This window comes from Atractosteus spatula, chromosome 13 (assembly GCF_055471065.1).
Source record: "Atractosteus spatula isolate fAtrSpa1 chromosome 13, fAtrSpa1.hap1, whole genome shotgun sequence".
In the NCBI taxonomy this organism is placed as follows: Eukaryota; Metazoa; Chordata; class Actinopteri; order Semionotiformes; family Lepisosteidae; genus Atractosteus; species Atractosteus spatula.
In genome coordinates, this window is record NC_142718.1 from 27,262,242 (window position 1) to 27,279,995 (window position 17,754).

General features: G+C 38.2%; 1 protein-coding gene across 1 annotated transcript; it reads left to right on the top strand.

Annotated features, from left to right (window-relative positions):
• Positions 1-90: 90 nt before the first annotated feature.
• On the top strand, positions 91-17,321 carry mettl8 (methyltransferase 8, methylcytidine). Its single transcript, XM_088930478.1, has 10 exons — positions 91-205; positions 4,282-4,433; positions 5,143-5,234; positions 5,590-5,921; positions 6,117-6,166; positions 10,035-10,095; positions 13,356-13,495; positions 15,100-15,206; positions 16,076-16,141; positions 16,454-17,321. Exons 1-10 carry the CDS (start codon positions 197-199, stop codon positions 16,603-16,605), a joined length of 1,161 nt encoding a protein of 386 aa, XP_088786604.1. The 5' UTR covers positions 91-196; the 3' UTR covers positions 16,606-17,321.
• The last annotated feature ends 433 nt before the right edge of the window (positions 17,322-17,754 follow it).

A 17,754-nucleotide genomic window follows, 5' to 3' on the forward strand; every position in this document is an offset into this window, starting at 1 on the left:
ATTCGTTTCCGAGTGACAAGTTCAAAGCATGGCGGCACCCAGGTCTGGATGTAGGGCATTGCAGGCATGTAATTCATTCGTATTTTTTTTTACCAAAACCATTCAGTTTTGTCTTGCTTTTCCTTCACTCCGCGATTTTTGGGGTAAATGACGAGATTTGTACGCAGGGTTTTAACTACATTGTTTTCAATTTTGAATGAGCAGGGTGAGTAAATGATTCGTGGAGTAATAACTTATATGTTTTTTTTAAAAAACAACAACAAACGATTCACCTACCAGCCTATTATGATTGCAGTAATAAATTAAATGTCAGATTACCAAAATTGCCATATGTGAGACCCATAGTCTCAGATTGGTTTTACTAAGAAATTGGGTAGTGTTACTTCAGGCATGCACATTGTTCGTATTAACTGTTCTTGTGCTCAGGATGGTTACGTTGAACGCAATTAAGGTGGAATTCGCATTTTAGTGATTAGTTTATAGCAATTATGCCACAGAAGAAGGTATCAAATTTATGAAAATGTTGCTATAATTTGGTTTGCCAAGGCGAAACCGACCGGCGCCAGGGGGCGTGGTCGTAACAAACCACTTCGCCACAATTATGAAACCGAATTTGTCTCCTTTTACTGCAACAACAAAACAAATATACAGTATATGTACAATACACAGAACAGTACACAGAACATCGTCAGAGGTACAAAATACAGATGCGTTTTACTCAAAAAAAGATTAAATGAAGTAAATAAAACTGAGGTACACTCAGCTTTCATGTTCTTAAATTTAGAAATAGTCTGAAGATACTGTATGCCCTCTACAGATGCCTTTATGTATGTTTTGAGCTGCTCAAATGTCTCTTCCCACAACATTTTGTTTCCAAATTTGTCTTCATGCAGTTTACCGATTTAAGGGTTTACCATTGACTACAAAAGAATTTCTCCTCTGTCTGTCTGTGCTAGTTCCATAGTGGTACATGGAACTTGGAGATTTCAGTATACTATGAAACACTTCCATACACAGAAGGCTAACAATTGTAATACCCCTTTTTACAGATTGCAGGGATTCTCTGCCTAGAAAACAAAACATTTATTTTCTATCTATGTCTAAATGCATTATTAAAATATAGTATATGTTGGCAACACTATCACAGTGCAGTTAACAACTGGCAAGCCATTAAAGGTCCACAGGAATGAGCTTGGTCAATACCTGGATGGGAGACCTCCTGGGAAAGCTAGGTTGCTGCTGGAAAGAGGTGTCAGTGGGACCAGTAGGGGGCGCTCACCCTGCGGTTTGGTGCCCAGTATAGTGATGGGGACACAAACCTTAAAAAAAGGGAACAAGGTGTTACCCTGGTGTCCTGGCCAAATTTTCCCCTGGCCAATTACCTGTAAAGCGCATTGAGTGAAGTGTAAGGAATTATTATTACAATGAAACTCTAAAAACTTTAATGCAAAGCAGACCAATCAGAACACCACAATGCGTGATAATAAATAATGCGACCGCATGGTTTGTACGAATCACAACATGCATTAACTGGTACACTTTGGCCTTATTATTTCTTGTTTTTAACTTGAGATGTTGACATTCTGTATGATGGTTAGATAATCTGGGCCAGGAATCAAATCTGGGCAGCTAGCATTCCAGGCAATTTTATTAAAACATTTCTAATAGCCCCACACTGCTTGGCCTGCTGAAGATTTTTAAGAGGGCAGTTGTTCATAATTTCAGCTCTATGTACAGTACAGTTAAAGTAAGGACAAGTCATTATTCTGAGTATCAAACTACTGACACGTTTGATTAGATTTCATAAACATGGTTATTTTTAATGTTTTACATAAACTAATATCGTAAAGCATTCAGCAGAGGTCTAGCCAGGGAACAAACCATTGGCACCATCCATTCATTTTCTAACTGCTTCATCCAGTACAGGGTCACAGGGGCGTCGGAATCTATCCCAGGGCAAGGCAAAATTCCAGTCCATCACAGGGCAGACAGATACTCCAAGGCCAGTTTTCCCAGATGCCGATTGATATACTAGTATGTCTTTTGGACTGTGGGAGAAAATTAGAGCACCCAGAAGGAAACCTATACAAACGCACAGAGAACCTACAAATTCCAAGTAGAAAACGCCTCAGGATTTGAACCCAGGGCCCCAAGCACTGCGAGGCAGCAGTGCTAACTACTGGGTCACTGTGGAACCATTCTTCGCTAATTTCTAAGAGCATAGCTGCAGTTTACACATCTACTGTATACTGAGTGTCTATTTGTTTGATTTTAGTACTGAAATTGAAAAGAAAGGGTATTCGTATAAGGATGATTAAAGATAATTTCGAGATCGTTTACATTATATAACACCACTAATTTAACAAATTGATTTATTAAAATCCCAAAATTTTTAGATTCTTTTCCATTTCAAGTAATAAAAGAAGTTCACAGCAGTTTACTGCAGATGCGGTACACTTGTGCCTTGTATTAGTCACAGCCATTCTTCTTTTTCCTTTTTATCTTCTTCTTTACTTGAACTTTGCTGTCAGAATTTGTAAGAGAGCTACTTCAGAGAAGGATTAATGATGTAGGGCCCCCAGTTCTGTTCCTCATGGAATAGGCAATTGAATATTTCCCACTTTGGGGAGTGGGAGGTATCTATGGTACTTTAAGAAAAGCCCTCATGAACACAGGGAGAACATACAGGCTCCATACGGAAGGTCGCCCATCCCAGAATTGATCCCCACACACTACAGCTGTGAGGCAGAAGTACTCGCTTCCATAGGACCTTGCTGCCCTTGTTTTTAATTATTTACCTGTTTAATATCCAATTACATACACAGTTCTTTCTACAGTTACAAGGAAATGTATTCGTACAGCTACATGCTTCTGTATACTGGAGACAAACACATAAAGGTTAATTCCATGCGTAACAGTAAAAATAAAATTATAGTTTGGCAGCAGAGCCTTCTTCAAGTGGATCCACAGCTGGAATGGTTTTGCTTTGCTACTTTTGTTTTTCATTTTTTGTGGTGGAATTGCCCTCTTTAAGTTCCCTTGCAGTGCGCATGATGAGAAAGCACCAAATTCCGACCTCCTTTGCAATGTGTTCTTGTGTGTGAAAATAAAAATGTGATGATAACCACTTGGTTTTATCGTTTAGTTGTTGAAATGGGATAATGTTAACAGTGGACATGAAGTCTGGAGCAGGCATTGAACCTGGGTGGTTGAGATGCCCACACCTCCTGCATGTGAGAATGTCTTGCATGTGGTTAGACGATCACGCCAGTGAGAAGGCTGTTGTTTTTCACAGAATTCTAAAAGATGGCGTTAGATGTTCAAGCAATGGAGGTGATACTGGGCCCAGTTTGCTTTTGGCATCCAAACAAGCAAGCAAGCAAACTTCCTCTTCCTGTTTGTTGCCTTTTCTGTGTGTTAGTCTCTCACCTACTATGTGAGGTTCTCTGTGAGACAGAGGCTGCACAAGACAGTTTAACCTCTGGACAAGTTCTCAGAGAAGGTTTTAGGTTTAGCTATCTAAATAGGCTTCTCAGATCTACGGAATAGTGGCTATCTAGGATTATAGATGGCAGTCATAGATTTTGAAACTCATTACAAATACTTGTAACTGGTGGGGGGCTAATATGTCCATGTTAAAAGGCAAAACACACACATTCGTTCAAGGATAAATCAATATTTAGTCAGCAGGACAGGACGGTGAGATCTAATCGAAAGCCCCAACTCCAAGTGCTGAAAACAAACAGGGTTGTTGTGTGACTTTTCCATTTTATTCCCTTGCCATAGAAATCTCACAGTTCCTGGTTCAGAAGTAAAGTTTGACTAAACCAAAACTGAAAAACCCAGCTGGCTGTTGGCATCTGCACTGTTCTGAATTAAAGGTGACTAGTTTGAAGAAGGCGAAAGTGATTAGCATTGCTGCCCAGCAGCGTGTGCAGAATTCCAGGGGTGCAGTCTGTGTGGAGTTTGCAGGTTCTCCTTGTGTTTGCATGCGTTTCCTCCAGGGGGCTCTGGTTTCCTCCCACAGTCCAAAAACATGCTGGCATCTGGGAAAATTGGCCATGGTGTGTGTGTGATTATGTGTGCTTGTGTTTGTGTCTTTGTGTGCCCTGAGATGGCATGGCCTCGTGCCCGTTGCTTGCCAGGATAGGCTCTGGCTCCTCTGTGACCCTGAATTGGATAAAGTACTTAGAAGATAGATCGATGGATGGATGAAAATAATTAATCTGAAACAAGCTGCGTCGAGACAAGTTGTCAATGATGGGGGTTTTTCTTCTGAAGGGAGTGAGTATGAGAGGTGTGCGTGGTCTGTTCCTGTCACTCTGGAAGAAGACGGGGACACACTGCAGAAGGAGGATAACTAGCAGACCCCCTGTTCCTCTTGGAGGAAGGATATTAACCAACCCTGATGATGTCTTCCAACATAACATGTGGTACGCCACCATCATTTTGCCTAAAAATGTTATTATTCAAGTATCCTCAGAAGACAGAACTTGCACACGGAAAAAAACATTCCAAAACTAGATACAACAAAATAGTTTTATATGTATTTCTGAATTGTACTTTTGCTAGAATTACATCCTGTGATGAACTAAACTGTTGTGCCAGTAACAATACTGCTGATGGGTCTATTGGACTGTACTGTGCTGGATAGCATGAAATTTATCCGCATCAGCTTAATGTGTTACAGTGTTTTTAATAGTTATTTGCACAGGTCGAGGAAATTGTGTTCTGATTGGTATTGTTTTCAATCAGAAGTAACATAAGTAAATGTTTCAACAAAAGATTCCAAGGCTGTTTAGTTTGAAACCTCAGCTTTGAGGCCACTGAAGACTGTATTTTGAGTAAAAAGGAAACTGAAGATGCTTCTTGCTTCCAAAAGTACAGCAATGTTTTTCTGTTTCTCATAGTTTTTTGTTGATCGATGATAAATGGTTTTCCAACCTACTTACATTGTAGTAATTTAACCTAATGCATGATTTAGGGAAAATCATTACCAAGATGATAGAATGGATTTTTAAAGCATCTACAGTAAAGTGCATATCTTAGAATTGTTTGACTTAATGTTGCTTGTTAAAAATATACAAAAATACTTTTTATTTTTCCACAAAGATCTTGAGAGGGTGAGGTTGATTTTTGCAGGGATCATGTTCAGTGGTCAGAGGAAGAAAAGGAACATGCAAGAAAGAAAGCTGAAGAAAATTCAGTTTTCCAAGTTCCTGTCGAGGAGCAGGGTAAGCAGCCAACTTCTCTCAGACCAGCAAAGATTCTTTTTAAATCATTCGCAAAACTCTCAACATACAGTAAGCTGCCTAATGAACATTGTTTTATAACATGTTGTTAAAACATAGTTTCTTAATACCATGTTTTAATGCATACAAAAGAAAACAGGAGATGCTGCTTTTCATAAAACAAGATCGAACACTATTATATGTAGAAATACAATGGGTACTCTTTTTGTTTCGGCAGTAGAAATCCAATCAAAGAACATAATAATTGTAGGTAAACAACCAAGGACTATTAATATCTACTTGATCTACCTGAAGCCTTTTAAGCTTTCTCAGGTGTTTTTATTTTTTCTTCACCCAGTAAAATACGACAAAGATGCTTCCGGATACTGGGATGGATTTTATAAGACCCATCAGTACAAGTTTTTTAAAGATAGGAACTGGCTGTTCCAGGAGTTTCCGGAGATTCTGTCGGCAAGGACTAGCTGCACTGAGGAATTAGCAGTTCCTCTTGCTGGATCGCACTCGTCCGGCGCCAGCCGGGGAGAAGTGGTTTCTGCGCTAGGCTGTGCTCATACAGCACATGGGGGAGGTGAGAACCGTCACTCGTGTCAAAGAATGGCAGTAGAACAAGAGGAAGGAAGGAGGACTGACATCTTCCCAGGACGTCATGCGGCATTCAGGATCTTTGAGGTATATCAAACATTTTAGGTTCAGTAGGCAAAAAAAGACATGCGTATGCATTTAATGATGTCTGAAATGTGGTGGAAAAGTGAAGATCAACCTTGTAGTGTTCAGTGTATAAGGGCACTGGAGCGTGTACAGTTATGAGGGATGACTTACATTTCTAAGTTGTTTTAGAAACGATCACAGATTTCTTTCTTGTAGGTGGGATGTGGACCTGGAAACAGTGTGTTCCCTATCTTGAATTCCATGAAGTAAGTGTGGCTAGGAAAGTGCTTATTTTAAGATATTTAATGTTGTGTTGCTTGTTGCCACTGTGGTATTTATTTAAAAGGCTACTTCACAAACTTTCAGTTTGAATTGTGTGCCAAGAAAGCTGCCTCAGCTATCTGTTTATGTCCTTTTGTAGCAATATTCGTATGTGCTGTTCCTATTCTGTTTATCTTTGCTGTCTGTTTGAGTAACAAAACATCTGTTAATGTTCTTATATAAACCCCATGAGGATATTAAAACCTTCTTACCTACTGATCAGGATGCAGGCTTGTTATAGTACCTCTATTTTTTAGTTATAAAATTGCATTCTGTAGTTCTTTTTGAAAAAGCTCTGCATGTGAAAGGGTCTCATGTTGTACAGCAGGTATACCTACAGTATTATGATGATAATGATGAAGAAATGGATTTATTTTTCCCAGAGAGAATTGTAAATGCGAGGTGTTCTTTAGCAGAAGTGACATTTATTGGCCACAAGGAGCATTTTGTCTAAGGACACTTATTCAGAGTATGTATCACACGGATAGTTTTTTTTTTTCAGAACTGTTCATCTATATTTCATATAAGAAATAATAAAATGGGCTTCAGTCAGTGTTAGTATGACATTTATTTTTACATGTAATATGACAAGGAGCTGAATACATTGGAAAACTAATTCCATGCTATTCACTCTCTTGTTAAAATTGCTGTTAAAGATACTTTAACCACTTCAAAAGGAGGTGAAGGAAATTAGCAAGCAGTGTTTTCAGAACGGATGTATGGTCAGCATGCCTAATACTGTATATATCTTACGGATATAAGTGAAGTCTTTGCTGTGTCTGGTAGAACATGCTTTTAAATGATCTAGGACACAACCAATTGATTTTTAACCTTATCAATAAAAATCATTTTGTAATGTTGAAGAACAAAACTTGATGCATTACACGTTATCAATTCCTGCAATAATCTTGGGTATTTCAATCCCACCTTATATTTCTGACATAGGATCTGGATTACTGTTACAGTACATTCTCTAGGATAAGCAGGTTTCTGATCATGGATAGACTGACTGGTGACATAACTTGACTGATTTCAATACAAAAATGATCTTCTCCAATATGCTTAGTTTTTTTTTTTTGCTGTATACAGTATATGTATGCTTGACTGACCTTTGCACAAACCCAGTTGATTTAGTTTATGAATGAATGTACTTTCATTACAACCTCTGGCTTATGTCCATTGAGTGTTTTTCTTTCAGCTGAACAGAACCATATTGAAATCTACCCCCAAAATCTTCTAATTCTGGAGACATTCAAATGCTTCCATGCTATTTGCATTTTTGTTACAGCCACAAAGGGAAATAAATATTTCATAGCTCGAATACTGAATGCCCAAATGTCTGAGCTGTTCAAAATAATCTAATTAATGACTAAGACATATGGTTATTATACTGTAGCAAAAAGGAGGAAATTATCATACAAAAAAAGTACTAGCTTTGGCAGGTTATAGCAGCCATATCACCCTGCAACTTACAACTGGCAACCCACTGAAGCTAAACAGGTGTAAGCCTGGCAGAGTACAGAGACTTCCTGGGAAAAACTAAGGTTACTACTGGAAGAGGTATTAGTGGGGCCAGTAGAGGGCGCTCGCCCTGCGGTCTGTGAGGGTCCTAATGCCCCAGTATAGTGACGAGGACACTATATGTAAAAAGGCGCCGTCCTTCAGATGAGACATAAAACTGAGGTCCTGACTCTCTGTGGTTGTTAAAAATCCCAGGGCGTTCCTCGAAAAGAGTAGGGGTGTAACACCGGCATCCTGGCCAAATTTCGCATTGGCCTTTACCAATGACACCTAATAATCCCCATCTCTGAATTGGCTTCATCACTCTGTTCTCTGGGAGAGTACTGTGTGCACTTTGGCTACCGTCGCATCACCCAGGTTTGTGCTGCACATTGGTGGTGGTGGAGGGGAGTTCTCATCACCTGTAAAGAGCTTTGAGTGGAGTGTTCAGAAAAGTGTTATATAAGGTTAAGCAATTATTATTATTTATTATTTGATGAGTTATGTATACAAGTACAGTGTTTAGATGGATGTTAAATATCCAGAAATGCTGTAGTTACATAAAAGTCAGACCAATCTATATCACTGCTTCTGACAAAAAAGTTTAATTACTATTATCTGTTAGCAGTTAATCTTTCAGTAGGTTTCGTGCATTGTTTTGAATATATTTGTACTTCATTGTTCTGCACATTTTTATTTCTCTGACACTTATTATGTAGGTAACATTTTCAAATTACGTTTAGGTCTTTCTCAAATACAACACAATATTAGCTGCATTACAAAGCATCTGTTAATAAAATGTACTGATGAAATATTAATTAATGTTAAATCTTCTCGTAATTGAAACAGCTGCCTGGCAGAAGTCCAATAATCCATCCTTAAGGCTATTAGTTTTATAGCTTTCAGCTCTTGATAGGAAGTGCCTGTGATTATAATATTGCATATGCATTAGCCTCATTGTTTAAGAAGACTTCATAGCAAGAAAGTAAAGAAACAGTGTAATGGCAAGGGCTATGTTTTAGTTGACACATTAAGTGTAAGCATTTTAATACTAACACTTTTCGTTCGGGAACTGTCGCAGTAAATATTGCAGGCAGAGAAGCGGTTTTCACATTTCTGCAGAACCACAGCTGAGAGAGTAAAAGCCAAGTGCTTCACATTCAACTACGTGAAATATTTGGACGTTTTGTTCACCACAGGAATGATTTCTTAAGCCTTTTTGCTCACCTATGAACCCTAACTTCAGTTTTAATGTAAACCCTTGAGGTAAGCTATGCAGTGTTTTTTTTAATGTCTTTTTTAAATAAAGCAAGTTCAAGCCGTTAGATGTGATTTTAGAACTGCTTGACACTGTCCAGTTGATTTTTACCACGGGGATACAGTCAATGTGTCAATGTGAAGCAGGGTTCTGTGAATGACGTAAATAGAGATGGGACTGTTCTCTCTGCTTATCAAGAAGGTGCTGGCTCTAATTTTTTTGTGAATGAAATAGCTGACTTGTTCACTTTTTACATAACTCTTGGATTAGTTGCAGAGACCCAGTGCCAGGCTTTGATGTCACTGTGCATAGAACATTTTGTCCTGAGATCTTGGCCAGGCAGAGGACAGAATCATGTGTAGTGGGTTTTGCTTTTTTTTTTACATACACAGAGGAAGTTTTTAACCTTGACCTTCACACATAATTATAGGACCGAAACCTCAGATGAAGAACCACTTACTTAAGTCTTAAGTGCATGAGCAGAGAGCCCAGGGTTTTGGTTGCAGTGGCTGAGTGGTTGGAACTGTTTAAGAATAGTGTGTGGTGAAGCAGGAGGCAAGCACAGCTAGTACTTTGCCAGTCTTCAGTTTTTACATGGTGGTCAGACTGCTGCATGTTCGTGATTGTGCGAAGGGTAAAAGAAAAAACATCAAGGAAAGCAATATGATTTATCGAATGCCAGAATAATCGTTTTTGTCTTTGTTTTGTCTTAGGATAGTTCTGGGAAAAATACGTTTCCAAAGAAGTTGTGATAAACCATCTATCGTTATATTATGCTATACTTTGGAAACATCTTAGTGTACAGTATATAGCTGCAGAATTTCCCTTCTTGCTAACCACAGACATGATTGTGTCTTTCATGTCTAATTCCTTATAAAAAATCCACTCAATATCAAAGCAACGACATATACAGGCAGTGATATTTCTTTTCTTCCCACTGGCATTACTGCTATTAATATCTAACTCCATAAGAAGTAAAATACTGTTCTAAACTTTGCTGAGCCCAGCACAGATGTATATTATATCCATTAGCTTTTGTTAATTTATTTTTCTAGAGACACGGGAGCATTCCTGTACTGCTGTGATTTCTCATCCCATGCTGTCAAGCTGGTAAAGGTAAGTGCTGATGCAGTGTCAAACATCTCTCGTAATAGTAGCGTATAAAATCGAAATGACTGTTTTCCTGTCGAAGACCTATAGTTTCTCTAGTTTATCGTGTCCGGGGTACGCTTTCGAGTGAAGCTTAGATCACATGTTTGAAGTATCTGATGTGCACTATCTCTCTCTCTCGTTGATTTAAGCTCCTGGTTGATGTCAAATTGTGCTTTTCTGGACTCTCCCGTGTTTAGTACAGATGAAAGCAAAGTTTGGAATTGTTTCTTAATATAAAATGATTGAGGAAGAACGAACAAAATTAATTCTTTGTCAAGGTAAAAGGCTACTTTCTGCACTGCGAGATACACATCTGTCAGGATTAACACTTAATAAAACATTTCAGTAGATTAGCATACATTTCTGTGTAAAGGAAATATGTTAAGTGCGAACAATACAAGATGTCTTAAGATATTTGCTCAGTAGTATGTTCACAAAACATTGAAAGAATATTTTTGCTGTGTAAAATATGATGAATGTAAACTTGTATTACATGCATGTCATTTTTTGTGGGCTTCTTGCCTTATTTCCTTTATTCCTACAAATACGTCTTTCATTAAGTATTACTGCCTTAAATTGAGGCATAACACTCATTGCAGACATTAACTCAATTGTCAGTTCATTCGTCTATATCATCATCGACAGTTACAAAATATAGTACATTACCATTTGTAGAAAAAAAGTATCATAAATTTTGTTCAAGCAAAATAACATTTCAGCCTTTTTAAGGTTCGGAGTCATTTGATGAAGACATGCTTATTGCTTATTATTCTTGCTTATCGAGACTCTTTTACAGGCAGCCATTTTCAAGACACAATCATTCAGACAGAATGCCAAAATGAGTGCAGCCTTTGGTGTCGGTTTAGCCTCACAATGTCAGCTGTGAGAACCTATTTCTGTGTTGAACACATTTTGTTGTGCACTGTTTTTTTTATTGTGCACTCATTTTTGTGTTGTGCAGGTTTTCCACTTGTACTTTAGTTTTTGTTTGTGTTGTGTCAGTTTTTTGGTTGTGCTCTCGTTTTTGTTTGTGTGTTTTGCACGTCTGGGCCACCGCACTTTAGTCACTTTGGAGGACCCTGAACGAAACTTGACAGCGTACAGTTAGGAAATCTGCTGTGCAACTAGCATGCAATCTTATTAACTGCAGCAAAGATTTTCTAAAAAGTAGTTCTTCGGAATAATCTTTAGATTTTTGCTGTAGAATGTGGGAGGAAAAAAAAGAGATGTAATATTTATGTAATATTGTAAGACATAATATTCTTTTTGCATCAGAAGTGCAAAGGGGGGCTGTGTGTAGATATATGATGGGATTTTTCATGCTCCAGAAGTAGCTGAGCGCAGGAATAACCTGCTCCAAACACTTTAAAACACCACGTAATGGGACCCAGCTAATATAGTTCGACGCAGGCCCTGAAGTTCTCAGTCCAACACAGAATGTAATCTACAGTACATTTTATTCCTCCTTGATAGCGGTATGTACTGTAGGTTTATACTCCAGATTTCCGATTTTGTATGTGTCCATCTTGAGTCACTTTGCCACCAAGCGTGTTAAGACTGTCAAAATGGATGCCAGCACCTTCCCTGGTTCCTTGTCTCACAGACATCTGATGCTCCTGGAATGTTCAGCCCTTTGATCAAATGACAGCAGCAGGCAAGCTAACGGTCTTAATTATGTGTATCACATTAATATACTGTGTCTCAGTGGGACAGAGGGCTCATGCATGGAACTGACAGTTTAGTACAAAGATGTGGCTAAAATCTTACTAGGAAAGCCTATGTATTTAATTCATTACGTAGCTGTAGTGGTGCTTTGCTCCCATGTAGGAACCCATGGACTGGAAAAGGGTAGGTGATTGTTAGAAATTTCAGCTTAATGTGTTTTAATTTACTAGTTCCTTTTTTATCTACTTGCAGTTAGTAACCTAATTATTCTTTCTATATGTGTCCTATGTGGAGAGCGCCCATAACAGAAGCAAGGTGAAACTAAACACACATTAATCTCTGTCAGTTTGCAAACCATTTGTTATTTTAGTGAATTAATATTTGGTATCTAAAGTAGGGTTTAGTGTAAAAAGTGTTAATTTGTGTTTTAATCTAGAATTTTTTTATTATTTTTTCATTGCAATACCAGCCAATTTGGAATCGCCAGTTGTGTCTTTGTGTAGTGGCTAACAGTAACGATCTCTGTGGCCACAAAACGAGAATGACTGCAAAATGCTACGAAATTAAATTTGCTGATGTTTATTAAACTTAATTTTAAGAACATGGCCTGTAGAAATGCCTGTTTCTTACTGTAAATGTTAAATAGTCCCCAAAGATGACCTGTTTAAATGAAGTAAACATAATGAGCAGTATTGTGCTGCTCATTGCAATTACTCAGGTTCTGTCTGATATGAAATTGACAGCGTTGAACCAAGGAAGTGCCAGTGCAACCATCAGTTTGTGCCTAATGTGTTCCGTACTGAAGATTTACCATCGTGATTTACTGTTATGTTTTGAATAGGACTGACTTGGATGATGTCTTTCTGGGTATATAGCTCAGGGTTTCCATAGAAACACTACTTATGACTTAAAATCAGGTTATCTGTCTGCAGGTGCATGCAAGTGTTTTCATTTAAAAAAAAAACAACAAACTGAATTTGGCTTTTGATGTAATCTCACTGAACAGCTGAATTGAGATGGAAGCAACATACCAAACCTTTTACCCCAAAACCGCAGTGGCAATTTATGTTTCTTAAAGGATAGTAACACATATTTTACGTAGAAAATCTGAAATATTCAACTTTGGATTTTTATTCAGGGCTCTAGCATAATTTATTTATGTTCTATGTGTCTTCAGGAAGCACTGGGTCTGTGACATTTAAATAAGTGGTTTGTGTAGTACCTTCAGCACGTTCTATGTGCATGTACAGTATTTCAGTGTTCTGATTTTGTGGGATTTGATGTTAAATAATGCACCTTTTTAACTGAAGTACATATGCGCTATGTAATTATGTAACCAAAAAGCAACAAAGATATTACCGCAAGCAATGGGTTTAAGTAAGAGTTGGATCCCTGCATTTATGTTTATGGTGAAATAGAACACAGTCTCATGTTAATTGTCCTTTGTGGATTACCCATCTGAGATCATTTTTCGAGTTTGGGCACGGTAAAATAAGGTATGATAAAAGAACATCGTGCAGTTTTCTGATATGTTGCTGGTCGCCGTTTTCTCTGTGCAGGCTCACCCAAGATACTGCCCTGCTCAGTGTCACGTCTTTGTCCATGATGTCTGCGATGAAGCCGCCACCTTCCCATTTCCACCCAAGAGCTTAGACATCATTCTTGTCGTCTTTGTGCTGTCGTCCATTCACCCTGAGCGGTAGGTCAAAGTCAGAGGGCAAAGGAAAAAAGCATTCAGTCTCATTCATCACCAGGCATCTCCCAGCATTCTCATCAGTTATATATCCATTCCATTATTCTGATTTAAAGCACTGCCTGCTTGTTTTCAAGTCATGTGCAAAATGTGCATTTAAAGACACGCACTCTATCGTCACATGCTATTTTTTAAATGCAACATTATAAGAAAATTCTGCTGCTCAGTGGGGCAATGCTTGGGATGTACTTTGAGACAAAACTGGCTGAAGTTTGGAAATGCCTGTATGGTCGTGTTGTTGTTGTGCATGACATTTCTGTTTGTTTAATCCCAGATGATGATAATTTTCATTAGTCCCAAACAGGGCAAAAGGTTCAATGTGGACAATGGGCAGGAATATAGCAGTAGCATACAATCACAGGGAGGCTCAAAGTGTATGATGCATGTTGTGTTTTTACAAAATACTGGATTACCAAAAGTTTAACGTGTGGAATATGAATCATAAAATAAAGTACGCCTATTTACTTATGAATTAATCGATATTGCTGATGGGTGTTACTGTTTTCAAAGAGCTGGTAGTCAAATGAAGTCAGAGAACAAAGCCTCTTGCTGAAAGAGCTTAGTCTGCTGCTCTTTGTAACAAGCAGTGACATTTCACTACATCCAGGAGCCTGTAGTAGATATCAGCTGATTAGAATTCAGGGTGCGGATTGGCTGCCAGCCAAATCTCACAGTAGGCAGTAATAGATTTTCCTCTATTCTATTTTGATGTGTTTTTTTTCTTTGTACAGATCTTAAAATGGACTGGCCAGAAATGAGCAATTTCAATTTGCTGTATCAGTTTTTGCACTAAATGTGTAAACAAAGCAATTGTTTTGTATAGATTGGTTGCATCAGAAAGTTTATCTAATATATTATATGGCATTGTCAAATGCATTGTACATATCTACTTAGCAACGTCTTATTGATTCTAAATGAAGGAAGCTTCGCATAATTTGTGCTCCCAGAATAGTCTGACTGCTCTTTTTATGATTAGTCTTCTTAGGTACTGTTCTCTTTCAATACAATGAAATGTGCTTGGAATGACCCACCTATTATGGGTATGTGTTGTAATCAGTTATCTGAGGAATGCTACCCACATTGATGTTGTACGCACTTAATAGACAAAATGCAGATCAATACAGAACCTGACCCACTTGACCACTAGAATGGAACCTTAAGGCTTCTTGCAGTGTTTTAGGTGCAGCTCATAATACCCAGAACTGTGTCTGCTCACGTTTAGTTCAAAATGATGTCACTGTGTGCAGACAAAGGAAAGAAGACTTCCTAGTCGTCTGTGAGAAATTGCGCCGCTGTCTTGCGCAAACGTGCCTATGCTTTTAAGGTGAATCTTCCTATTGTGTGCTGAGGTTTCCTGCATTTGCACAGTTTGCTAGCAGCACCGGACTGTGGGAGCCTGTTGAATGCATGGTTAAAAAAAACGCTTTGTTTGTTTGCATAGTTGTGCTTTAACTAGGATATTCTTCATTTCATTTTTTAAGTTGTTTTTTTTTTTTCTCGATCATTGTTGCTATAATACAAAATTAGTTGTGTGTTTTTTCTCCTTACAGAATGCAAGGAGTTGTAAAGAGATTGACCCAGTTCCTGAAGCCCGGGGGAGTGTTCTTATTCCGAGATTATGGCAGATACGATATGTCACAACTTCGATTTAAGCAAGGTGCTCCTGCAGTTCCTCGTTGAATTCCTCAGTTAATTTGTCAGTGTATTTAAATTAGAAGATTACTGCTTTTCAGTTAAGCACCATGCTTTTACGTGCATCACCTTTGCCATTGTGACCTGAACAAAACTTTGAAAATCCAATGGCTTTTGGTTTTTTTTTTCTGGTGTGAAAAAAAAAAACAAAGACTGGGATCGCCCACCCACATCAGTTAACAACAGACCAACACGGCCTATTGATACTGCCATCCTGAGTTCTCATTCCTGCCTTATCAGTTGGTAAAATATTTTTCCTTATCGCCTCCACATACAACATCACAAGAAGAGGAACAGTCAAGTGTTACTTTCTTTGTCTTTTACTGGTTGATCCCTTGCTTGTATTGTGAGTATAATCATCACCAGAAGTACCACTAAATAACATTCAAGTCTTTAAATGCGCCATTGGGCACTGTGTATTCTAGCTTTCTCTTACCCAATTGTTTTACAATAATTCTACACGATAAGAAAAATACTAGTCAAACACTTTCCTCACACTTTCAGGATTGGCTGCTCCAAAGCAGTTTTATAACATCATTGTCTTAATGGCATGCATTATACTTCCGTGACAAATATTGGAAATGTATTTCTAGTCTATAATTTTTGCACAAAATGCACACCCTCAGAAGTAAAAAATGCTGGAAAATGAATGTCATATATTTGGGGGGGTTATTACATGTTCTGGATACTGGAAAATATCTTATTGTTATTATTCTGTGTAGTTAACCCATTGGGTTTTTCATCTAAATCTCAGTGTTATTTTTGTGTCTATGTTGTGATGTGGTATTTTTACAGCTCAGCCGAACTAACGTGGCTATCTTGATCATTTCCCAGGCCGCTGCTTGTCTGAAAACTTCTATGCCAGAGGAGATGGTACTTGTGTCTACTTTTTTACAAGAGGTGACATGCATATGGACCTTAACAACAGTTGATGCTTTTGCACTGTTTGGAAAATGTTTGCAGCTTTTTTTTTTAAAAAAAAAAAACAAGAACAAAAAGTTGTCAAAACTTCAAATATGCTTAAGTGGTATAGAAAACCAGCTCAGTAGGACCGCAGCTGCACGATGACAGACTAGGCATGACTAGAAAGGATCACAGAGTGTTCTGTTCCTGTGTGTCAGATGTTTTGCAAACAGACGGTTTGACTTGTGGCAAGAGCTTTTGAATGGGTGAAGGCTAATGTGCTGCTTTTGTGCTCGTCTCCTGCAACAGATGAAGTCCACCATTTGTTTGTGAGTGCTGGTTTGCAAGAAATCCAGAACCTGGAGGACAGGAGGCTTCAGGTGAACAGGAAGAAAGGAGTGGTAATGCGCCGCGTTTGGGTGCAAAGCAAGTATCAGAAGCCATGGGATACTGACGTTTGACAAAGCAACTCACCGGCTATGAGCCCTGCATTGGACAGCAAGATGCTGACATAAGCACGGATTGAGTTCTGCAGGTCTCTTACAGCATCATTCAGATTTCTCTGGATGTGATAAGCACTTATCGAAACAAGCAGAATCAGATGTGGCAGAAACTGTTGACAGGGCAACACATCCAAGCACGATAAAGTGTGCATGTCCAAAGAACGGGAGTTGCCAATGGCCTGTTTCCACTGCATCCTCATGTTTCCTATTTCTCTTGCGTCAGTCATTTGAAAAGAGCTTTTAGACTCTTTTCAAATGAGAAGACTAATAGTTTGAGAGAAGAATGTGCAAAACTGATATTATTCATAAGGAAATGATCTTATGATATTTGCGTCTGGAAACCTGGAATATGTTACTGGCTGTGAGACAAGACATAGCTAAAAAGCGAATCAGATCGAAATGATATGCCAGCTTTTTGAAGAATGCAAAAGGTTTCCCTTGCTACGCAATTCATGATCATAAAAGCCTTAAATGAACCTGCAAGTATAAGAATGGATGCCATTCTGTCTGCTATACTGGTTTGGTTGTTAAGTAGCTTACAAACTAAAATGTTGTCCATCTCTTACTTGAAGGACCCAACAGTCTGGTCCTCAACCTTATGTTCCAGACAACCATCACTCTTTATGTAAAGAAGTGTTGCCTATTTTCAATTCTAAATAAATTCCCTTTTGTTGTCAGTTGTTGACTATATTTCCTTGGTTTTTTACTGAAGATGTCAAACTGGGTTGACCCTTTCTGTAGACCTTAGAATTTATATGTTTCAGCTTATTCTTTTAATGTACACCACATTTCTGTGGCTTGGCATTGTTCCCATCTTTTTATAGAGATTCTAACATGCACTAACATATACTACATACATCTAGACTGCAGACAGTCTTATTAATCTTCTAAGTTTTTTGTAATCAGTTATGGAATTTTTTACTTATTCAAATGTTTATCTTTCGCATTAGTAAGTAATCATTGTTATTTTAAGTACTTTAAATTTCCCAAAAAATCATTAATGAGTGTTTAAATTTGAACTTCAAAGCCATTTAAAGGCAATTAAAATGAAAACAGATGAGGTCATGATACAGTGAGATGTTAATTCATCAGTTGAAGTGAGAGGGA

Bases quoted from the DNA above. Each gene is read 5' to 3' on its own strand.
- mettl8 (XM_088930478.1), top strand. The intron at 15,207-16,075 runs GTGCTCCTGCAG...ATCATTTCCCAG, and splicing joins ACAACTTCGATTTAAGCAAG to GCCGCTGCTTGTCTGAAAAC. The intron at 16,142-16,453 runs GTGACATGCATA...CTCCTGCAACAG, and splicing joins TGTCTACTTTTTTACAAGAG to ATGAAGTCCACCATTTGTTT.